This window comes from Arabidopsis thaliana, chromosome 3 (assembly GCF_000001735.4).
Source record: "Arabidopsis thaliana chromosome 3, partial sequence".
Taxonomy (NCBI): domain Eukaryota; kingdom Viridiplantae; phylum Streptophyta; class Magnoliopsida; order Brassicales; family Brassicaceae; genus Arabidopsis; species Arabidopsis thaliana.
The window spans coordinates 10,611,000-10,635,219 of NC_003074.8; the positions used below are offsets into that span (position 1 = coordinate 10,611,000).

General features: G+C 36.7%; 4 protein-coding genes and 1 long non-coding RNA gene across 9 annotated transcripts; 2 read left to right on the plus strand and 3 right to left on the minus strand.

Annotated features, from left to right (window-relative positions):
• Positions 1-24: 24 nt before the first annotated feature.
• On the minus strand, positions 25-5,362 carry ABCB16 (P-glycoprotein 16). The gene is made up of 7 exons (NM_113756.5): positions 5,105-5,362; positions 3,958-4,012; positions 3,668-3,846; positions 3,141-3,598; positions 2,507-3,047; positions 1,532-2,410; positions 25-1,448 (listed from the first exon to the last, which is right to left on the minus strand). Exons 1-7 carry the CDS (start codon positions 5,300-5,302, stop codon positions 72-74), a joined length of 3,687 nt encoding a protein of 1,228 aa, NP_189477.4. The 5' UTR covers positions 5,303-5,362; the 3' UTR covers positions 25-71.
• Positions 5,363-9,030: 3,668 nt separating this feature from the next.
• On the plus strand, positions 9,031-9,627 carry AT3G05495. The gene has a single exon (NR_141180.1). It is a non-coding gene; the product is annotated as an other RNA (long non-coding RNA).
• AT3G28370 (spindle assembly checkpoint component) lies at positions 9,535-13,619 on the plus strand (the record flags this gene model as incomplete). 5 transcript variants are annotated; one of them, NM_001338955.1, is made up of 11 exons in its annotated part: positions 9,628-9,700; positions 9,917-10,086; positions 10,195-10,257; positions 10,364-10,383; positions 10,480-10,524; positions 10,596-10,657; positions 10,752-10,879; positions 11,023-11,134; positions 11,284-11,385; positions 12,131-12,210; positions 12,750-13,619. In NM_001338955.1, the coding sequence occupies 11 exons, from the start codon at positions 9,628-9,630 to the stop codon at positions 12,780-12,782; spliced, it is 888 nt and encodes a 295-aa protein (NP_001326656.1). The 5 variants fall into 5 exon arrangements, with proteins under 5 accessions (NP_001326654.1, NP_001326657.1, NP_001326655.1 ...); NM_113757.2 differs by lacking the exon at positions 12,750-13,619 and adding an exon at positions 12,237-12,260; NM_001338952.1 differs by having other exon boundaries at positions 9,535-9,700; positions 11,023-11,385; positions 12,750-13,374.
• On the minus strand, positions 12,700-17,202 carry ABCB17 (P-glycoprotein 17; the record flags this gene model as incomplete). The annotated part of the gene is made up of 7 exons (NM_113758.2): positions 12,700-14,113; positions 14,200-15,081; positions 15,169-15,709; positions 15,799-16,256; positions 16,332-16,510; positions 16,620-16,674; positions 16,966-17,202. The coding sequence occupies 7 exons, from the start codon at positions 17,200-17,202 to the stop codon at positions 12,743-12,745; spliced, it is 3,723 nt and encodes a 1,240-aa protein (NP_189479.1). The 3' UTR covers positions 12,700-12,742.
• A 1,223-nt stretch (positions 17,203-18,425) lies between these two features.
• ABCB18 (P-glycoprotein 18) lies at positions 18,426-22,968 on the minus strand (the record flags this gene model as incomplete). Its single annotated transcript, NM_113759.1, has 7 exons — positions 18,426-19,796; positions 19,883-20,755; positions 20,849-21,389; positions 21,466-21,923; positions 22,006-22,184; positions 22,320-22,374; positions 22,768-22,968. 7 exons carry the CDS (start codon positions 22,966-22,968, stop codon positions 18,426-18,428), a joined length of 3,678 nt encoding a protein of 1,225 aa, NP_189480.1.
• Between the last annotated feature and the right edge of the window lie 1,252 nt (positions 22,969-24,220).

The following is a 24,220-nucleotide window of genomic DNA, read 5'->3' on the forward strand; positions in this document are numbered from 1 at the left end:
AACCCAATAATACGTCTACATGGTAACATGCTTCATGTTTTAGGCTTGTGAAACATATGTGAATTTATAATTTATACATATCTGACCTTTCTCTGAAGACTGACCAATGAGAAATAAGAGCCTGTGGGACCTTTTGCTAACAAGGAAGCGTGTGTCCCACTTTCTACAACTTTTCCTTTGTCTAAAACAGCAATCGTGTCGCAGTTCTGGATCGTGCTAAGCCTATGTGCGATCACAACGCTTGTTTTCCCTACCATCACATGTTCGAGGGCGTCTTGCACTACACGCTCTGATTGGCTGTCCAAAGCGCTTGTAGCTTCATCGAGGAGCAAAATTGATGGATTCTTTAAAATCGTTCGGGCGATAGCTATCCTCTGTTTTTGACCACCAGACAATTGTACTCCTCTGTCTCCGCAGTACGTATCATAGCCGTCTGATAGTGATGTAATGAACTCGTGAGCGTTTGCCGTCTTTCCTGCCTCGATAATCTCCGACTCGTCGATCTTGTTAGATGCTCGTCCATACATTATGTTTTCTCGGATTGTCCCCGCGAATAATGTTGGTTCTTGACTAACCAAAGACATGTGTTGACGAAGTGATCTTAGATGATACGACCTTATATCACGGCCATCGATTTTCACAATACCTTGTAACGGGTCATAGAACCGTTCGATTAACCCGATTACAGTTGACTTACCCGACCGACTTGGACCTACGATCGCTGTCGACTTTCCCTCGTGGATCTCTATGGAGAAGTTGTTGAATATAACCATATTAGGTCGCGTTGGGTAAGCGAAGTCCACATTGAGAAATGTGATTTGGCCCTTTATTTTTTCTAAGATATACCCATCCGGATTCTCCGGCTCAATGGTGGTTCGACGATCTAACACTGTGAATACTGAGTCAACTGAATTTGAGCCCTTGGCTAGATCTGTCGTCATTGTCCCAGCTTCGGCAATAGCCCGGCCTGTAGTCTTAAAGATCAAAAATAACTCAAAGAATGCTTTTGATACCATCTTCCCATCAGCGATTAATTTACCACCATACCAAAAATTCAAAGCTGAGGTGCACGTTATAAGGCTTTGCGTAGTCCCCAACATAATCCCAGCTAACCATGATTGGCGGGCACTTTCTCTTCGTGGACCTTCTTGAACTCTCTCGAGTAATTTCATGATCCGTTCTTGTGATGAGAAGGTTGTGATGGTTCGGATGTTGGAGACAGCCTCTGCAGCTAGTTTACTGCTTTCATCTTGGGCAATGATGGCTTTTTTCGACATGTTCTTGAGCAGAACACGTTGAATATAATAGCAGACAATAATTACTGGTTGTACTGAAATCATCACAATGGTGAATCTCCAAGCGATGACCAAACCAATTGTGCAAGCTACCATAACTGTTGATATGGTTTGTACCAGCAATGACATTCTTTCACCAACGAGCGACCTTACCTATCATGACAAAGCAATTCAAGATCAATAAATGGTAAATATATTTCTCATTGAAGGTCAAATTAATAAGGCAGAAAATATACCACGTTAGCATCTTTCGCTAGTCTGGAGCAAATTGCACCACTTGAGTTCTCTTCCTCATCGAACCAATTGACTTCAAACGTTAGTATCTTCGAGAGCATCTGTTCTCGGATACGTTTAGTCAGGTATTCTCCCATGTAGGAAAAACTATATTGTTGACTGATACTAGTAAAAAAAGTGAATAGAGCTAGACCAAAAAATAATAACACGTAAATTCTTGTATTCTCTTTGATCTGCTCATGGTTGGTTAGGAAAAATACCGATATCATTAACCCGGACGAATATGCGTAAATTGGTTGTACGGCCCCACCTAAGGATGCACTTAAGCAACCACATAATGCATGTTTCCACTCTGGTCTATTCATTGCCATCAATCTCTTAAACGATGGCACAAGCGGCTTCTTATCTTGAGGAATCGAGTCAGAAAGATTCGTAACAATGCTTGAACTCATGCTATGAGCCAAGTCTCTTGGATTATAATCCAAATCGTTTCTTAAACTCGAGACTCGGCCCTCTTTCACACCTACGCTAGTGTTATCACATGATTCTTCATTCTTCATTTGTTGTAAGCGAACTAGAGAAGTGTATTTACCATCTATCTCCATGAGTTTGTCGTGCGATCCAGTTTCTACAATGCAACCATTATGTAGAACACATATAATATCAGCATTACGAATGGTAGAGAGACGGTGGGCAATAACAATAGTTGTACGACCAACTGATGCATTGTCTAAGGCTTCTTGGACCACCCTTTCAGATTCTAAATCCAATGCGCTTGTTGCCTCGTCTAGGAGAAGAATTATCGGTGATTTGATTAACGCTCGTGCAATTGCGATTCTCTGCTTCTGGCCTCCCGACATATGCACTCCTCTCTCCCCAACCTTTTCGGTTTACACAAAAACCAAATATACGTTCTCATTAACAAACTAAACACAAAAAAGGCTTTAAAAATTTACTCTAAAGATATGAGTCTAAACCTGAGTTTGGTAACCATGAGGAAATTGCGAAATAAAATTATGAGCATTTGAGGCCTTGGCTGCTTCCACTACTTCATCAAAGGATGCGTCCTCTTTACCAAATAATATGTTCTCCTTTATCGATGTGGCAAAGAGCGATGGCTCTTGGCTAACCATACCCATTTGCGATCTCAACCATTTCACTTGCATATTATTAATGGACACACTATCAATGAGAATATCGCCTTCGTTCGGGTCATAGAACCTTTGTAAAAGCGATATCACTGTTGATTTTCCCGATCCACTTCCGCCAACCAGAGCTACAGTTTTCCCTGATGGAATTTTCAGACATAAATCATCAAAGATTAGGGTTTCGGGTCTAGACGGGTACTTGCACTTCACGTTGTTGAATTCAACTTCTCCTCTTATAGTCTCCAAAATATGACCATTCAAGTTGTCTGAATCTATATCAGGGACTCTTTTTATCATTTTTTGAATCCGTTCCCCTGCCACAAACGCCTCGGAGAAATATTTAAGATTCGACAATGCTTGACCAAGTGCTCTGCATAATGTAAAATACCAAATATCAAAACTAAGAGATGTTTTTTTTTTTGTGTGTTAGGAAATGCCAAGAGACTTAAACTTAAATACTTACGTGCCACCAAAGGTGACGCAAACTGTGACTGTGGAGACAGTACCACCTTTGTAGCCATAGTTCATAACCATCCGACTTCCATACCAAGTCAAGAACCCCCATATAGCATAAACTATACCATTGCTCCCAATAGCAATTCCTTTAGCTAGCCCTTGTCTCAACCCTAGCTTCACCGACCCTTGAAGCGCATCTGAGAACTTTTCTATCATCTTCTTCTCACTAACAAATGCATAGACGGTTCTAACCGAAGAGATGGCTTGTTCGGCGATAGAACCAGCTTCATTGTACTCCTCACGTATTTTCCTCGAGATGCCAATGAGGGCTCGTCCGTACATTAGTCCAGGGATCAAGAGGAGAATGATGAATGGGAAGCCTACGATTGTGAGTCTCCACAGCAACATGAAACCCACTATGTAGCTTCCGACAAACGCAGATGCATTCATCAAAATGTTTGGTAACTGTTTGAATTCAAAATCATCAAAAAAATTGTTTAAGAACAAGAAATATGATAAATAAAAATTGAAAACCTTTTCACTGAGGAAGTCTTGAATGACAAGGCTGTCACTAGAGACACTGGTAATAATATCAGAAGTGCTTGTGACATGAAGATCAAAGTAACCCACATCTTGTCTTAACACTGCTCTTAAGTACCTTTCTCTCATTTTTGCTGCTTGTCTCTCCCCTGTTCTTGTCCAACAATATCCTTCTGTTTTAAATATTAAACCCATCCACAAAATTAAACAAAATTTGTTATATTGAGGTGCACCAAATTAATATTTTAATTTGATAAAAAAAAAATTGAAAGAAACACACTTACCAAGGAAACATATCACCCAAGATGCACAAGCCACATAAAGCATGGCTAGAGCATTCTGTTAGTTACAACGTGAAAAAAAGAAGGAAGATACTATATTAGTACTCTTTCCTATATATTTAAGTAATGTAATTGATATGTGGGGCAATATAGTAATCGTAATCTTACTACACGTTGAGTTATAGTAAGAAGTTTAAGATTATGTAATAAAATATTTGGGTTTTCACATTTCTCTTATTGCTATCCCTATTTAACATACACATATGGACATATATGTAAGACGATAGTTTTTTATTTTTTGAAAAAGTCATAAGCCGATCGTTTTAATTAAGAATCCCACCATGCTTGGTCTACTTGGTCATGTCTAGTTTTGATTTTCCATTTTAAGGTAAATTTCTTGGCTGGAATTTGTACAACTCTCTGTCATCATTACATGAGAAACCACTTGTTATGTCTACAGTCTACTCATTGGAAAAAAAAAAGTCTACTCATTTAAATATTGTAATTTAGTTAATTCTATCATAATTGTTGGATTATTGCTAGTTTATTTGGCTAAAATAATCTAACTACACCCAGTAAGCCAATGTTCAATTGCCTTTTTGACCCGCCCTTCATAATCCAGTCTATCTGCTTCTTCTTTGAATGTTTGGTAGTAACTAATTTATGGGAATGTGAGAAATATTTTTATTTAAATTGGCTATGAACGTATTAAATAGCAAAAATATATGTATTTTAGTCATCATTTTAGAGATTAGCATGGCTCTCACTTTCAGTCTCGAACTCTTGCTTACCAACTTTTTTAGTTATAGAATATAATATCCTATGGAAATTAAACTAAATTCTTTGAATTTAAATTTTAATGAAACAAAACTTTTTGTTTATCCCCTTAACCTACAAAATCAATTTAAATAACATTAAATGAAAAAATAGCATTGCTTAATTTGCTTTACTCTTTACAACTCAAAGAATATAAAATTATATAAAACAATTCATGTAATATTTAATTTTTAAAATACTATAATTTAAATATATATATATATATATTGTATTATTGTATATAATCTTATATACTTAAATTAGTATTATGATCCTACTTAGAGAGAATATAAACCAAAACAAAGAGAAAAGAAGAGAGATAGAGAGAAAGGACCTTGGAAATGGGTTGCATGAAGGTTTCATCGTTGAAAGAGAAACTACCGAAGTCGTTCAATAGCATGGCTGTGATGAAAAAAAGAATAGGAGTGATGAAGCCATCACCGACGGCTCCGATTAACCCTAATCCCATCAACATCCAATCTACACCGTCGGCATGCATGAATATTGATCTCATGCTTCCCCATGTCTTCATCTTCTTCTCTCTTTTTCTTCAAGAACAAAAGATTCTCTCTTTTCATTTATATTTGTGGATTTTTTTCAAGTGTAATGTTATTTTTTCCGTCTTCCTGATTGTTCTATATATAGTAGCCGAGACAGAGCGACTTCACCGAAAGTGATATGATATGATATATATAATATTATTTGTTAACATCTGTTATATACCTGCAGTACCTATTTTAATTCGGTAAAACTTATACAACTCCTCGCGAAGACGCGAACCAGGCTCAGTAACCTAGCTACAAGAAAACAAATAAAATAATATATGCTGAGTACTTCAAGGCTTTAAGCTAATAAATTAGTTTTCAAAATTTAATTTGTGTATGAACTTCAAATACTTTCGTGTATTGCTGTTTCTTTTTCTTTGATAAACAATTAGGTTAATTTCTTCATTAATTCACAATGCTTTTGTAAAGATATTGATTTGATTTTACGACATAACGACGAACGTCAATATCAAAATAGTTTAAATTTCTCATACCATACAATTTTTTTTTTTTTTTAGGAAACATACTTATTTGAGTTTTTATTGCATACTTTCGCAAAGTTAAAGGGACTTCTCATGATTTGGCAAAATGACCGCAATTTTTCTTGTGGACGTCACCAGCGACTACTCGATTTAAAAAGATAGTACAGGAGATTGTTTAGCATGTTATTCTAGACTCAAATTTTATGATCTAATTTTTATAGATGTCTTTCTCGCAACATTACAAAGAGAACACGGCAAATTACGTCGGTTAATATTAAGTGTAACGTCAGTTATATATAAGCTGACTTAAAACTTCTACCGTCAGTTTGGAGACCGTCGTATTATTGTATGACGTTAATATTGTCTCGCTTTAAAGTCAATTACAAAGAAGCTCGTAAAAGTTCTTAAGCATAAGCTAATAAATCAAATAAACAGTTTAGACTCTGATTTATGTAGTGGACATTTATTTTAATGGACCTTCATATATTAAAAATTTTACGTTGGTTTACGAAGTGAAGCTGGTAAATCGACGTCATCCATTTTCTGTAGTGAAATCTTATATGGACAATCACTCTGGGAGTGTTGTTAAAAGTTTAATGTTTGATTGGAAACAATAGTAAATTGCTAATCTCTTTAGCTTATACTTTATGAAAGTGATTGCTAATCTCTTTAGATTATGCTCTTTCTTTTAAAGATTCCATGTTGCCCACCAAAGAAGACAGTAAAAACGACTCGATAGTGAACCAGAAAACCAAGAAATATACAATATGGAAGTGAAATATTATAATCAATGCTTCCTCTCTACCACCATGTTTATAATTCCATGTTTTCCACTGCCAAAGTGTGATTTCTATCAAGAGATTTGTAGTTCAAAGTCTTATAATTAATCAATAGAAAAGTACGTACTCAACAAAATATGCAATACATTCTATAATTTCAATTACAATAATTATTTCTGAAAAAAACGAGAAACAATAAAAGGATTTCAAGTAGTCCGAACTCATCTAGAAAGCTAGAGAAGACGGGTCAATCAACAAGACAATGCATCATCTTGATCAACTCCGCGCAATCAGTCTCAAAATCTAGTCTCTCGATCCCCTCAAAAAACATGGTTTAAAAACTCTAAATAAAGAGAGACAAAACTAGGGTTGGCAATCCTTCCAAGATCCATCCACTTGAAAATTTTCATGTGTTATGGACCTTACCAGTTGAACTATTACATCGGCAAGTTAATTGAGCTTCCTTCCAAGCCTTGAAATCAGATATAGTATGACTTGAAATATCTGATGGCTCACGAAAGTCCATGTGAGATATCACAAATGAACTTCTTTGTCCGCTTACAAAATTTCAAAAACCTGATTTTTTTCCAAAGATAACTAATTAAAAAGCCGATGAGATTAGAGATAAGACCCACGTTTATAGTGAAAGATGACATTTAAATAATGTCTGCTTAACTCTTTCCTCATATCCTCCACATCTTAGGTAATATCACGAAGAAATCATCTATCTCTTAAGTCTCATGTCATGTCAATATGCTATTTTCCTCGTATGCTGAATTTGTCACTACTGAAGTTCTTGCTCGATATAAATGTTATTTCTTTTCCCAAGTGGATGACATGACAAAAGTGACAACGCAACGTAGAATTAGGGCAACTATCTATTTTACTGTTTTAGTTATATAGTTGTTATCATAGTTTTTGTAACGTTCTAACCGCCACTATGACCCCTTTAAAACTTGTAAAAAATATATAGAAGAGTTACGAAAATTAGAACTTTTCCAAACAAGAAATAAAAATTAATAACACACCCAATAGTTGTACGAAAACCATTTCCGTTAAATCATTACTAGAACTTTGTTTATTTTACTACAAACTAAATTATGTAAAAGGTGGTATCTTTGAGAGAAATATTTTGAATTTATTAGTGTATACGAAAACCATTTCCACTTTATTAGTCGAATTATGTATAAGATAGTCGCACTAGCAGATTGAGAAAAAGATGTCCACTGGATTATTGGGAGTGATCGGTATGCACTTTAGTTTAAAAGTCCTAAAGTCCTCTAAATTTACTAATGGATTTTTTCAATTTTGTATTCATGTTAATTACGTCTGGTTAACTCTTTCCTCATATCCTCCACATCTTAACTAAAGTTGTATCACGAAGAAATCCTCTATCTCCAAAGTGTCATGTCAATAAGCTATTTTATTGATGAGACGTTTAATCAGTTTAACGTGTTTTCCATTATATAGTCAATTTCAGTTTAACAATAGTTTACAATAGTCAATTTCGCAATTTAACTCTTAGCATCGAAAAAAATAACTTTCAGATGGTGGATTCGACGTGGCTCCTATGTGAATCCTAAGAACATATATTTGCTCATAGATTCTCCAAGAACAGTGCCATCTTTTGTTTGGCCTTCTTTTTCGTATGGTTGTTTATACACATTTTCATAAGGGAATATATTGTACGATAGATAGGGGAACAGATATATATATATATATATACATTATATTTTTGTGGGATTTATGCATTCCATAGCACTAAAAAAATCTTTTGTTTTTGTCCAATAACATATGGAGTTTTTCTCTATCAAAAATCATTTTATACTTTAAATATATCATAAATATTTAAATATATATGACCCTGTAATTAAAATTTATGCTTTAAATGTATCATTTCATACTATATTTTCTCTATTAGAATATAGGGTGAGCGGAGCCAGAATTTTTGTTTACGGATCATAAATATTTAATTATTTTTATTTAAATATAATATGATATGATATATTTAAAGTATAAATTTTTAAGAAGAGATGAACTACAAACAAAAATCTGAAACAAAATGTCTAAAACAGAAGAAACAAAATTAATATGTAAGAAGATGTTAGAAATTTTTATCCATTTTGAAAGAAAAAAAAAATAAAAATGGAAAGAGGATTAACATTTAATTGAAAAAATGAAAATGCATGGGTCAAAGGCATGGTTCTAGTTTCTACCATCATAAAAAAGAGGCATGATTCTAGTACTATTTATGGGGGTCATTATGACAACTTTAAAGAAAAACATCTAGAAATCATTATCTACGTTATAATTAAAAAATTATAAATGTTATGGGGGTCAACTGACCCCCTTGCCAATACACTAGCTCCGCTACTAGAATATCCCTATGCTCCTCGGTTATCTCTCAATGGATCATGATCGTTTGGGTTGATGTACAATTGTATTTATAATTTATGACATACAACCCCACAAGTTTTTTAGGCCTGTTATTAAAAAAAAAACGTAAATTTGAACTATTATCTTTTGAAATTAAAATCTATTGTTTTTACTAATAGGACAAGAAAATACTTTTAAAATGCACGCCGATTATATTGGCTATATAATCTATGGCCGCACGCAGATGCTTCATCAATTTTTGTCCAGGGCGGCTATGATGACATACCATAACGTTTGCTACTAACTAATCTCCTTCATCCTCTAAAACATCCTCCCACTGGAGCTATCACTAATTTGTCGACTAAACCTAGTTTCACATTCGTCATCCACTCTCCATAATTCCTTTTAGTGAAGAAGATTCACCTGATCATGTTTTGAAAGTAGTCATTCACGTCAATCAAATTAAGTTTCATGAGATTTAACTGAAATATGGGTTAGATACAATTTTCATGACGTCAATTTTCATAAATACAGTTTCGATAACCCTCGATAATTTGGGCCTCCATAAATATGGGCCGATATTTCTAATTTTTCGCCTCTCTCATAGACGCGAACAGTTTTAGAAAGGAACCGAGATATTTTTCTCAGTAGAGAGCTTGAACACACGAAGAAACCATGGCGGGAATCGATACGCAGAAGCAGCTTCTCTCTCTGATCCGCGATTTCACCTCTGAAAGATCTCGTGGAGGTAAGATACTTCATACATTTTCTTCGTTTTCTGGAGATTTCGCGAAGAAGAAGAAATCGGAATGTGTTTAATAGAAATTTGTACAGATTCTGGAGAAGATGATATAGATTTCCATTATTTTGAGTTTTAGTTGTTGATTGTATGCGATTTTGATCTTATCAGTCTCTGTAATTGGAGAATTTATTGTTCTGATTGTTTGTGATTTTTCAAATTAAGAGCAAAGAGTTGTTGGATTGAAGAAGAGAATAGAGATTTTACAATCGGAAGTTGAAGCAGCGAATTCAGAAGTTGAGAAAGCGAAGCGTATCAAAGAAGTAGCGGAAGAGGAGCTTAATGGTTACGAAGTTGAATTGTCTTTGAATGATGCTACGATTCAATCTCTCGAGGTTTTGATTTTCTTTGGTTTTACTTGATTTTCTACGATTCAATCTCGATGAATAAGAAGTTTTGGTGTCTAATGAGATCGAAACTGTGTTTCGTTTTTTTTTTCTCAGGCAAGGATTAGTCTTCTTCAGGATGAAGTTACTACTATTGGCAGTGAAGTTGATGCTCTTAAGGTTTGGCTACACTTTGTTTGTTGAAATTGTTAATGCTTGGTTGGTTGATTTCTTCGTTTGATATTCTGGAATTTTTGTTAATGACTTGATGGTTGGTGAAATAAAGAACAAGGAAGGATTACTCAGGTGATTTTGATATTTCTAACGTCTTAATAAGTTCTAGTTCTTGATGTATACTTAGGTTATGTTTGTTAAATTGCTTGTTCTCTTTGTGATATTCAGAGATCAGTTTATAAGCCAAATGGAAGAACTGAACAAGGAGATAAGGTTATTTTCTATTCTTTGCGTTATCATCTTGTACCTGGTGTAACACATCTAAGTTGCTTGGTTGGTAATAGGGAGTTCCAGAAAACAGTAGATTCGAGTTTGAGCAGTGATGATGGTATTGGCATTACAGCAAGTGAGTAACGAATGTTTGTAGTTTACTCTTCTTGTCTGATTTTTCACTGTTTTAGTAAGAGACGATGGCTTCTGGATATGTTTCATAATTGCAGATGTCAAAGCTTCTGAAGACGGTTCTGGAGCTGATTTAGAAGCTATAAAGGGAATGCTATCTGAAGTAAATTCTCAATTGGCAAAAGAGGAAGAAGGATACCTGGCAGAGCAGAAGATACAAGAACAGGTAATGTAATAGGAGTCAATTGTAAACTTTGCTGCTTCAAATATCTTTTGCTAGCTTATCCATTCCCTGTTTTTTAGATTTTGTTTAATCATTCAGTGAGGAGAACAAATTGGTATTTGATAATTTGGTGTTTCTATCTGTAGCTGCAGAAGGAGCTTGACGACTATGAGAAGAAAATGTCACTCATGGAGGCCATTACAGACAAAACGAATTCAGTGCAAGTTCTCACTAGATATCCTTTAATTCTGTTAGCTGGTGAAGCATAATTTATAAAATGATAATTACGGTCGCAGTAATCATTTATCACATTTACGCCAGTGCTTGTACCTTTCATTTCGATTTGCCATTCTTTCAAAAGAATAGTTTCCTTGACAAAAAACAAGCAGACTTCTGAGTTGGAACAGACATTGGCTTCACTTGGGGAGGAGCTGCAAAGGAGATGCCGATGCCAACATTGCGAGGCGGAAAATTTGGAAGTCCTGAGCTTACTTCTTCAGGGAGATCAAGTATGTTAACCCTTACAAACTATTTTTTTCTCATTTCTAAATAACTTTTTTGAACTACCACCAAGATACTGGAACCAAAAGCTTTTACATTCGTATGTTATGGGCTTATCTGGAAAGTGGAATGTTGACAACGGTCTGGTGTATCCATGTTCAGATATTTTCCGTTTCTCTAGTTTTTTTTACTAAAACCTATTTGAAATCTGTTAGTGTAAACCTTATTACAGAAACCAATAAAACTTTTAACCAGAATTTCAAAGTTAAGATAGAAGGCATCTATCACATGTAGACGAACCAAGTTTCTCTTAGACAGATTGAAGCAGGCAGTCTCTAGTTAAGGCTCATAAATAGACTTTTGTGGTCTATTGATCATCTAGTTTTCACTGATACTGCTTTGTAAAACGTATAGTCAAGAAAAGACTCCGTATATATGTTCTGCTTCATTTTAGCTGGAATTATCATCCTTAAAGAATGTAGACTTGTGTTTGGGTAGCTATGATTTTAAGAAGCATACTCTCTGTATATGAGTTACCTTTCTAATTTTGGGCACTTCGATTTTACCTTATTATATACTAGTGATGAGACTGGTGATGCTAAAAAAACTGGCTCTCACTTATCTGTGTGAGGGTAGTATCTGTCAACATGACTAGATTGTACTATCAAATTTGTAATCTTAGACTAAGCTTTTCGTTTCTGTTTGATATTTCCCTGCAAGCTTTCATGTTGAAAACATTGTTATATTTTGCAGGATATGGAGGTGTCTTAGTTAAAAGCCGATCTCACTTGTGGTTACTGGGGAAAAGATTAATATACTCGGGTCTCAAGATGGTAAGTCATTTACTTTCACCTCTCAGGATCTAAGAAACATACTTGTCTAGAAATTTTACTAAATATGCAATGATGAAGCTAACAACAGTAGTCCCTAGTGTCTATAACACTGATCACGTTCACCGGTTTAAAAGTAGAAGAAATTACCTATGGTCTTCTTTACATTAACAACTAAAACATCCAATAACAACACAACTCATATAAAGCCAATGCAAAACTTCCAAAATGAGAACTTCATCTTTACATTCCAAGTCCTTGAAACACATCCCAACTGGGAAATGTGTTTTAACTCATAGCAACTTAAACAGTCAATTACAATATTTTTTCTTTTTTTTCACTCTAGTATAACACAGAACAACACTAAATTCACCGGTTTTATTTACGTCACTTGTTTGATTATTTCCCTGAAGTATATTGGAATTTTAATCGAGTAAGTAAAGTAATTGAACTTTATTTGAAAGAATACATTTACGTGACAATGTGCTTCATGTTTTGCCTGAAAAAGAGTATTTTATATGAAAAAATCTGACTTTCAACAGAGAGTTCTCTGGATACCTGCCAATGAGAAATAAGTCCCTGTTGGACCTTTTTCCAACAAGGAAGAATGGGTACCAGATTCGACAATTTTTCCTTTGCCTAAAACAACGATCATGTCACAGTTCTGGATTGTGCTAAGCCTATGTGCGATCATAATGCTCGTCCTTCCAACCATTACACGCTCGAGCGCGTCCTGCACCACACGCTCTGATTTACTGTCTAGAGCGCTAGTAGCTTCATCAAGAAGCAATACTGATGGATTCTTCAAAACTGCTCGAGCAATTGCGATCCTTTGTTTTTGACCACCAGACAATTGTACTCCTTTGTCTCCACAGTTTGTGTCATAGCCGTTAGATAGTGATGTGATGAAATCATGAGCGTTCGCTGCCTTTGCTGCCTCGATAATCTCCGACTCGTCGATCTTGTCAGATGTTCCTCCGTACATAATGTTCTCTCGGATAGTTCCAGCGAATAGCATTGGCTCTTGGCTAACCAATGATATGTATTTACGAAGCGATCTTAGATGATACGACCTTATATCGCGGCCATCAATTTTTACAGTACCTTTTAATGGATCATAGAACCGCTCAATCAAACCAATTATTGTGGATTTACCTGACCCGCTTGTACCTACTATCGCTGTTGACTTCCCCTCGTCGATCTCAATGGAAAAGTTCTCGAATATAACCACATCAGGTCGTGTTGGGTAAGCAAAGTCCACATTCAGAAATGTAATTTGTCCTTTTATCTTTTCTGCGACGTATCCATCTGGGTTCTTTGGCTCAATCGTTGTGCAGCGATCTAACACTGCAAACACTGACCCAACTGCATCCAAACCCCTGGCTAGATCTGTTGTCATGGTTCCAGCATCAGCAATAACCCGACCCGTAGTCACAAAGATCAGAAATATCTCAAAGAATGCTTTTGACACTATCTTCCCATCAGCGATTAGTCTACCACCATACCAAAAATTCAAAGCCGAAGTGCACGTTATAAGGCTTCTTGAAGTCCCCAACACAATCCCTGCTAACCATGATCTGTGGACGCTTTCTCTCCGAGGACCTTCTTGGACCTTTTTTAGTAGCTTTATGATCCGTTCTTGTGACGAGAAGGCAGTGATTGTTCGTATGTTTGATACCGCCTCTGCCGCTAATTTACTACTTTCATCTTGGGCTTTGCTTGCCTTTTCGGACAAGCTCTTGAGCAGAACACGTTGAGTGTAGAAGCAAACAACAATTAGTGGTTGCACTGAAATCATCACGATTGCTAATCGCCAAGCGATGACCAAGCCAATTATGCAAGCTATGATTACTGCTGATATGGTTTGTACAAGCAATGACATCCGATCGCCAACCATCGATCTCACCTATCATAAAAATGCATTACAACATCAAGAAATGGTAAAAATATTGTTTTGTTAAAGTTCAAATAATAATAGAGCGGAAGACATACCACATTAGCATCTTTTGCTAGTCTAGAGCAAATTGCACCACTTGAGTTATCATCTATATCGAACCAATTGACCTCAAATGTCAGTATCTTCGAGAGCATCTGTTCTCGAATACGTTTTGTTAGGTATTCTCCCATGTATGCAAAACCGTAATGCTGACTAATATTGACCAAGAAAGAGAATATAGCTAAACCGACAAATAACAACACATAGATCCTTGTTTTCTCCTTGATCTGGTCATGGCTCGTTAGGAAAAATACTGATATCACTGATCCCGCAGAATATGCAGAAACTGGTTGTAGGACCCCAACTAAAGCTGCACTTAAACAACCATATAATGCATGTTTCCATTCTGGCCTATTCATCACCATCAATCTCGTAAATGATGGCACAAGCGGTTGATTATCATTAGGGATCAAATCAGAAACATTTGTAACAATGCTTGAACTCGTGCTACCAATAGAGTTATGTTGACTATACTTAAAATCTTTGCTCAAACTCATGACTTGGTCCTTTGTCACACTTACATTGATGTTAACATTTGATTCTTCATTCTCCATTTGTTGTAAGCTGACTAGAGAAGTGTATTGACCATCTATTCTCTTCAAGAGCTCTTCATGAGATCCAGTTTCGACAATCTGACCATTATGGATTACACAGATAACATCAGCATTACGAATGGTAGAGAGGCGGTGGGCAATAACGATAGTGGTACGACCAATAGAGGCATTGTCCAAGGATTCTTGGACAACCCTTTCGGATTCGGAGTCCAATGCGCTTGTTGCCTCATCTAGAAGGAGAATTTTTGGTGACTTGATTATCGCTCGTGCAATTGCGATCCTTTGCTTCTGGCCTCCCGACATTTGCACTCCTCTCTCCCCAACCTTTTTGTTTACAGAAAGCAAAACATACATCAATGTTTTTTATTACATAAACTAAAAAACAATTTGTTCTTATATTATGAATATAACCTGAGTTTTGTAACCAAGAGGGAACTGAGAAATAAAAGTATGAGCATTGGAGGCCTTGGCAGCTTCAACTACTTCATCCAATGATGCGTCTTCTTTACCAAATAATATGTTCTCCGTTATAGATGTGGCAAAGAGCACTGGCTCTTGGCTAACTAGACCCATTTGCGACCTCAACCAATTCACTTGCAGCTTATCAATGGACACACCATCAATGAGAATCTCTCCTGCTATCGGGTCATAGAACCTTTGTAAAAGTGATATCACTGTCGATTTACCCGATCCGCTTCCACCTACAAGAGCTACAGTTTTCCCAGCTGGAATTTTTAGACATAAATCGTCAAAGATAGTGGTTTCGGGTCGAGACAAATATGTGAACTTCACGTGGTTGAATTCAACTTCTCCTTTCATTCTCTCCAGAATCTGACCTTCCTTTTTGTTTGAATCTATATCAGGAACTCTTTTTATCACTTCTAAAATCCGTTCCCATGCTACAAATGCCTCCGAGAAATACTTGAGATTCGACAAGCTTTGACCAAGTGATCTAGAAAATGTAAGATACCAAAGGTTAAGACACCACGATAGTTTCTTTTGTGTCAAGAAAACAAAAGAAAATTAAACATAGTTACTTACACGCCTCCATATGTGATGCAACTAATGACTACGAAGACAGTACCGCCTTTGGAGCCATGGTTCATAACCAGCCGACTTCCGTACCAAGTTAGGAATGCCCAAATAGCATGAGTGACACCATTGCTCCCAATGGTGATTCCTTTAGCTAACCCTTGTCTCAACCCTAGCTTCACCGACCCTCTAAGTGCAGTTGAGAACTTTCCTATCATTTTGTTCTCACTACCAAATGCGTAGACAGTTCGAACCGATGAGATGGCCTGTTCGGCGATAGAACCAGCCTCATTGTACTGCTCGTGTATCTTTCTTGAGATGCTGACGAGGGCTCGTCCATACATTAGTCCAGGGACCAAGAGGAGGATGATGAATGGGAAGCCTACGATTGTCAGTCTCCACATCAAGATGAAACTCACTATATAGCTTGCGACAAACGCAGATGCATTCATCAGAAAATTTGGTAACTGCTTGAAATAAAAAAATCATCAAAAACAGGTTTTCAAAAACAAAATGATGTATAAAGATGCAAAGTTTTAGACCTTTTCACTGAGAAAGTCTTGAATGACGAGGCTGTCACTAGAGATACTAGTGATAACATCAGAAGTGCTTGTGACATGAAGATCAAAGTAACCCACATCTTGTCTTAACACTGCTCTTAAGTACTTCTCTCTCATTCTTGCCGCTTGTCTCTCCCCTGTTCTTGTCCAACAATATCCTTCTGTTTTTGTTTTTAAATATAAACCCATCCAAAAACTTATATAAAAATTAGTTATGTTGAAATGCACCAAATAAGTTTGGATGTTTTTTTCTTGGATTTAAAGGCTTACCAAGGAAACATATCACCCAAGATCCACAAGCCACGTAAAGCAAAGCTACAACGTTCTGTTTAAGAAAAAAAAAACATTTTGTTAAATAGCCAATGTGCAAAAGAAAATTCTATAAAAGTTTTTTTTTTTTTTGTCGTCTATTATAACATTAGAGATATGTATTCTAATCCTATTAAAATGTTGGATGTGATATTTAATAAAAATGCTAGATCTGGATGGACATCCTGATGAAAAAAACAATAGGGCCTAAGATGTTAAGCATCATGCCATGGTAGGTTTACTTTGTCATATCGACTTACAAAGAAAAGCAAGGAAAAAAAAACAGAAAATAAAGACCATAGAAGACCTTGGAGATGGTTTGCATGAAGGTTTTATTATTGGAAGAGGAAGTGCCGAGGTTGTTCAGTAGTGTGTTGAAGATGAAAACTACGACAGGAGTGATGAAGCCATCACCAACGGCTCCAATTAAGCCTAATGCCATCAATATCCAATCTACACCGTCCGCATGCATGAATATCGATCTTATACTTCCAAAACTCTTCATCTTGTCCCTCCCACTCTCTTTTTCATCTTCTTTACCCATTATCTCTTTTGTTTAGAGAGAAAGAGAGAGACCAAAACGACGCATTGACCTTTGGGAAACGACAAACTACAGTTTTATATAGCAGCCGGGACAGAGGGAGATCGTAGGCCTTTTATTATGTATGAAAATTAAGTTATTATAACATTGGTATCAATACGTGAAGATAATTAATGTACTAGTGTAGAAAAGTTTAGCATAAATAAAATATTTCTAGCATTGAGTTAATTTTTTTAAAAAAATTTGGTCATAACAAAAATATGTTAGATTTGAGAGAAAAATGTTTATTAGTTACACGAAGTATAAACCAACACATCGTCACACGTACATATTTTAAAAATGTCTCGTTAGCTACACGAAGTATTGATATCACATACGGACATACACGAACAAACATAAGTCATGTTGCCAACACCATAATCATCCTACTTTGACCAGAACCGGCATTGACCAGTGTTGACCGGTGTTAACCGATGTTAACCAACATTGACCGATACATTCTACTTTGATCAGAACCGGCATTGACCAGTGTTGACCGGTGTTGACCGATGTTGAAACTAGACACGGACCACGGAGCAAAACTACATATGTTCAAAGTAAAGATAAAAGTAACCTGAACAAACGAATGACCATACTGCAATACCGAGGATTCGTGTTATTCACGGCAGGTTTTTATTTTTACTCGACCGTTTGATTTTTTTCTTTTCGATCGATCACACTTTCTTCGGATTTTAGATTTTTTTTCCGGCGATTGACGTACCCTTTACCGAGGCACACCATTAATTAAAGACCAATCCGATCATTTTAAAACAAAAATATTGTTTAATCATACATGTCATATTGACGTTAGCTGTCTTTACGTATTATCTTATGGAAATAATTTTATATAACATCAAATATTGATCTAGTGCTGACTACAATAATAGATTGCAGCGTACTTATACCTCACATGGCCTTTTTCAAATCCTCTCTATAACATTCACAAATCAACTACTAAACAGTTTTAATAATCAAAGAAATGGTTTCATAAAAATTTGTGCAAAGGACTTATTTAAAAATATTATTCATTTTATTTGCAAAAATATGAAAAATATGTAAATGAGTTTAGTCTACAATTGATAGTGTTCCGTTATAATTAATTTGGTGTTTTCGAGAATAGAGAGCATAGGTAGGTAATCTAGCAACTTAGGCAAAGAGACATATTGATACAAATCTAACTTTCAAGTTCAAAAGAGAGTTCTCTGGAGACTGACCAATGAGAAATAAGCTCCCTTTGGACCCTTTGCCAATAAAGACGAGTGGTTTCCACATTCGACAACTGCTCCATTTTCTAAAACAGCGATTGTATCACATTTTTGGATGGTGCTAAGCCTATGAGCGATCACAACGCTTGTCCTCCCAACCATCAAACGCTCAAGCGCGTCTTGCACCACGCTTTCCGATTGGCTATCCAGAGCGCTTGTAGCTTCATCCAGGAGCAACACCGATGGGTTCTTTAGAACCGCTCGAGCGATCGCGATTCTCTGTTTTTGACCACCAGACAATTGCACTCCCCTGTCCCCGCAACATGTGTCATAGCCGTTAGATAGTGATGTGATAAAATCATGAGCGTTGGCTGCCTTTGCTGCCTCGATAATCTCCGATTCGTCGATCTTGTTTGATGCTCCTCCATACATGATGTTCTCACGTATTGTCCCAGCAAATAACGTTGGTTCTTGGCTAACCAAAGCTATGTGTTGACGAAGTGATCTCAAATGACACGACCTTATATCACGTCCATCGATTTTAACAATACCCTTTAACGGGTCGTAGAATCGCTCGATCAAGCTAATTATAGTAGATTTACCTGACCCGCTTGGACCCACGATCGCTGTCGACTTACCATCTTCGATATCAATGGAAAAGTTCTGGAATATAATCACATCAGGCCGTGTTGGGTAAGCAAAGTCCACGTTGGAAAAACTTATTTGTCCCTTTACTTTTTTAGGGACGTAACCGTCTGGGTTCTCCGGCTCAATGGTTGTGTTGCGATCTAATACTGCAAACACTGACGCAACCGCATCTGATCCCTTGACTAGATCTTTTGTCATTGTCCCAGCTTCGGCAATAACCCGACCCGTACTCGCAAAAATCAAAAATATTTCTAAAAATTCTTTTGACATCATCTTCCCATCAGCAATAAGTTTACCACCATACCAGAAATTCAAAGCTGAAACGCACGTTATAAGGCTTTGTGAAGTCCCCAACATAATTCCTGCTAACCACGATTGGCGGGCGCTATCTTTCCGCGGTCCTTCTTGGACCATTTTAAGTAAGTTAATGATCCGTTCTTGTGACGAGAAAGCTGTAATGGTTCGAATATTGGAGACAGCTTCTGCAGCTAGTTTACTGCTTTCATCTTGGCCTTTGATGGCATTTCTCGACATGCTTTTGAGCAGAACGCGTTGAGTGTAGAAGCACACAACAATCACTGGCTGCACCGACATCATCACTATAGAGAATCGCCAAGAGATGACCAAACCAATTGCACATGTGATGCTCACTGCCGATATAGTTTGTACGAGTAATGACATCCGATCACCAACCAATGATCTCACCTATCATAACAAACCATTCCAAGATCAATACATAGATTAGAATAGATTGTTCATTGAAGTTCAAATTAGAAAGGCAGAAGAAATACCATGTTAGCATCTTTCGCTAGTCTAGAGCAAATTGCACCACTCGAATTCTCATCTTTGTCAAACCAATTAACTTCAAACGTTAGTATCTTTCCGAGCATACGTTCTCGGATACGTTTTGTTAGGTATTCGCCCATGTACGCAAAACCATAATGCTGACTTATATTGGACAAGAAAGTGAACAAAGCTAGACCGACAAATAACAACACATAGATCCTTGTTTTCTCCTTGATCTGGTCATGGCTTGCTAGGAAATACACTGATACCATTGACCCCGAAGAATACGAGTAAATTGGTTGTACGGCCCCAAATAGAGCTGCACCTAAGCAACCATATAATGCATGTTTCCACTCTGGTCTATTCATTGACATCAATCTTTTAAATGATGGCACTAGTGACTTCCCATCCTTAGGACTCAAATTAGGAAAATCTCTAACGATGTTTGAACTCGTGCTATGAATAAATTCTTTTGGACTATACTTCAAATCTTTGCTTAAACTCGATGCTTGACCCTCTTCCACACTTATATGATCTGATTCTTTATTATCCACTTGTTGTAAACGGACTAGAGAAGTGTATTGGCCGTCTAACTTCTCCAAGAGTTCTTCGTGTGATCCAGTTTCTATAATGCGACCATTATGGACTACACAAATAACATCAGCATTACGAATAGTAGATAGGCGGTGAGCAATCACAATAGTTGTACGACCAATAGAGGCATTGTCTAAGGCTTCTTGAACTACCCTTTCGGACTCAGAGTCCAATGCGCTTGTTGCCTCGTCTAGAAGGAGAATTATTGGTGATTTAATTATTGCTCGTGCAATTGCAATCCTCTGCTTTTGGCCTCCTGATAATTGTACTCCTCTTTCCCCAACCTAATTTAACACAAAAATCAAATATACACTCATATAAAAGCTTTAGAAAAAGGGAAAACAAAACTATAATATGTTCTAAAAAAGGAGTATAACCTGAGTTTGGTAACTATTGGGGAATTGAGATATGAAACTATGAGCATTTGAAGCCTTGGCAGCTTCCACTACCTCGTCCATCGATGCATCCTCTTTACCAAATAATATGTTTTCTTTTATCGATGTGGCGAAAAGCACCGGCTCTTGGCTAACAAGACCCATTTGTGATCTCAACCACTTCACTTGCAATTTATTAATAGGCAAACCATCAATGAGAATCTCTCCAGCGATCGGATCATAGAATCTTTGTAAAAGTGATATCACAGTTGATTTTCCCGATCCACTTCCACCTACTAGAGCAACAGTTTTCCCGGATGGAACTCTAAGACATAAGTCATCAAAGATTGGGGTTTCAGGTCTAGATGGGTAGGTGAACTTCACGTGGTTGAATTCAACTTCTCCTCTAGTTTTCTCAAGTATCTGACCTTCCAAGTTGTCTGAGTCTATACCAGGGACTCTATTTATCACTTTCATAATCCGTTCTCCTACGACAAACGCCTCTGAGAAATATTTGAGATTCGACAAACTTTGACCAAGTGATCTGCAAAATGTAAAATACCAAAGATGGTTTGTTTTGTTTCAACAAAACTCATAACACTGTAAACATAGTAACTTACGTGCCACCGAAGGTGACGCAAACAATGACTGAGGAGACGGTGCCGCCTTTGGAGCCATGGTTCATAACCATCCGACTTCCGTACCAAGTCAAGAACCCCCAAATAGCATAAGTGATACCATTGCTCCCAATGGCAATTCCCTTAGCTAGCCCTTGTCTCAACCCAAGCTTCACCGACCCTTGAAGCGCAGTTGAGAACTTTTCGATCATCTTCTTCTCACTACCAAATGCGTAGACAGTTCGAACTGATGAGATGACCTGTTCAGCTATAGAACCAGCCTCATTATACTCCTCGCGTATTTTCATTGAGATGCGGATTAGGGCACGTCCGTACATTAGTCCAGGGATCAAGAGGAGGATGATAAATGGAAAGCCTACGATTGTGAGTCTCCACAGCAATAAGAAACCCACTATGTAGCTTGCGACAAACGCAGATGTATTCATCAAAAAGTTTGGTAACTGCTTGAATCAAAATCATCAAAAAAAACTTGTTTAAGAACAAGAAACAAGATCTATGTACGTAATATAGAAAAGATGAGACCTTTTCACTGAGGAAATCTTGAATAACGAGGCTGTCACTAGAGACACTGGTAATAACATCAGAAGTGCTTGTAACATGAAGATCAAAGTAACCCACATCTTGTCTTAACACTGCTTTTAAGTACTTCTCTCTCATTTTTGCCGCTTGTCTCTCCCCTGTTCTTGTCCAGCAATATCCTTCTGTTTAGTTAATAAATATGCAAACCATTCACAAAATTAAATAGTGATTAGTTACATTAATTGAGATCGATCCATCAAATTAGTTTTTTTTTTCTTGATTAAAAAGCGACACAAACATCATCTATAAAGACTTACCAATGAAACATATCACCCAAGATGCACAAGCCACATAAACCAAAGCTACAGCATTCTGTTAATTACCCAGTGTGCAAAAAAAAAAAAGAAAGGAAAAGATACATTAGTGTTTTTTCCTTAAAACGGTCGTGGCATTTCACGTCATGGTTCACATGGTTCCGTCTTAAAAGCGTTGACAATTAGTGAAATGGTTCACATGGTTCTGTCATTCGTAAGCTGTATATGTGTTAAGTAATACACCATGTTTGGTATTAGTTTTCATTTTCATTATAAAATTCGTTTTAGTTTCGTCACAAAAAAAATTTTGTGACCGATTATCGTGACGATAATAATCGTATCAATATTCCGTTTTTATTGTAGTATACTTTTGTTTTTCTTTTGTTAATTTGTCATGTTTACTTAAAGACCATAAACAGAAAACAAAGAGGAAATTGAAGAGAGAAAATACCTTGGCAACGGTTTGCATGAAAGTTTCATCATCGAAAGAGGAGCCACCTACGTTGTTCAGTAGTTTGCTGCAGATGAAAAATATAATAGGAGTGATGAAGCCATCACCAACGGCTCCGATGAGACCTAATGCCATCAACATCCAATCTACACCGTCCGCGTGCATGAATATTGATCTTATGCTTCCAAAACTCTTCATCATCTTCCTCCACGTAATCTTTTCCTTTCTATTTCAGAGAAAATACCAAAACGAAACCTTGACCTTAATTAGGGAAACGACAGCTTGCAGTCTTCTCTCCTTTTCTTGAAGAGCAAAAGGTTCTCTCCTCTTGCGGTTATATTAAAGAGGAAACAATTAGAGTATTTAATTTTATCATGTTATGTTGTTCGTTCACGTCTTCCTGGCTGTTTGTGAGACAAAGGGAGACCGTTGGTCTTTTAATATGTATGAAACATTAATTTGTATTATTATGAGATGCGTGATTACGGTGATTTATACCATCAAATACTCTATTCTAATTGTTTATTCACTTTACTTTTAGAGTATTTGCACATTATGAAAATGAAAAACGTAATATTTAAGAAAATTACAAATCCATTTATTGACTTTTAACATTTTAAATAAATAAAAACCGAGGGAGTAGTTTTTTTGTGTGTACAAAATACTTGTATTCATTGAAGGAACCAAATACAAAGAGAATGAGGGATCAACGATCCAAAGTTTAAAACTCAAAGGATGAGGGCATTCTTCAATGCCACGAAAACGATTCAACAAAGTTTCATGAGAGCTTTGAGACAAATGCTAGAAGGCGATTTGGCACATGTGAAGTCACGATTCGTTGAAAGATTTTCCACGAACGAATCGATGGATGACAAGATGGTCACTGTCAATAAAAGACTCGGTCACGTTAACAAAGGAACAACGGTTGAACTTCTCGCCGATTTGAGAATGTGAAGTAGTGAATCAGCGTAGGTTGGAGAGACTATGGATTGATAGTCAAATGAGGTTTGCTTTAAGATATAAAGCAAAAGCCGAGGTTCGAGATCATTCAAAAGAAGATCAGATTTTTCTTGAAAGCACAAGATTAGGGTCTTGGAGATGTTGGTAGTTGGATGGTGAATGTCTTTAGATAACATTCTCGCAGAGCAGTGATTAGAACAAGAGCCTCCATGGCCACACATAACTCTCCGACAAAAACGATTCCTGAACAATAGACTTTTACGTACGTAACTTGTTAAGAATTGATATATCCATACGCGGGAATACCAAAAAAATGTATTACATTTACACTCATTTTTTTACTTGTTCTTGTATATATATACCCATTTTCTATTTTCAAATACCAACTTTACCAATTTTTAGTTACCTAAACAAATCGCCATTCCTTTTCGGTCTGGACATTCGGATATGCGGATCGGGTTCAGTAAAACCCGATCGGGTACGGGTATGTCGG

What these genes read in the sequence shown, in the direction of transcription:
- ABCB16 (NM_113756.5), bottom strand. Translation starts at nt 5,302, where the DNA reads ATGAAGACATGGGGAAGCATGAGATCAATATTCATGCATGCCGACGGT. An exon ending in TTGGGTGATATGTTTCCTTG is followed by an intron (nt 3,847 to 3,957) that starts GTAAGTGTGTTT and finishes TATTTAAAACAG; the next exon opens with AAGGATATTGTTGGACAAGA. An exon ending in TAGCGAAAGATGCTAACGTG is followed by an intron (nt 1,449 to 1,531) that starts GTATATTTTCTG and finishes TTGTCATGATAG; the next exon opens with GTAAGGTCGCTCGTTGGTGA.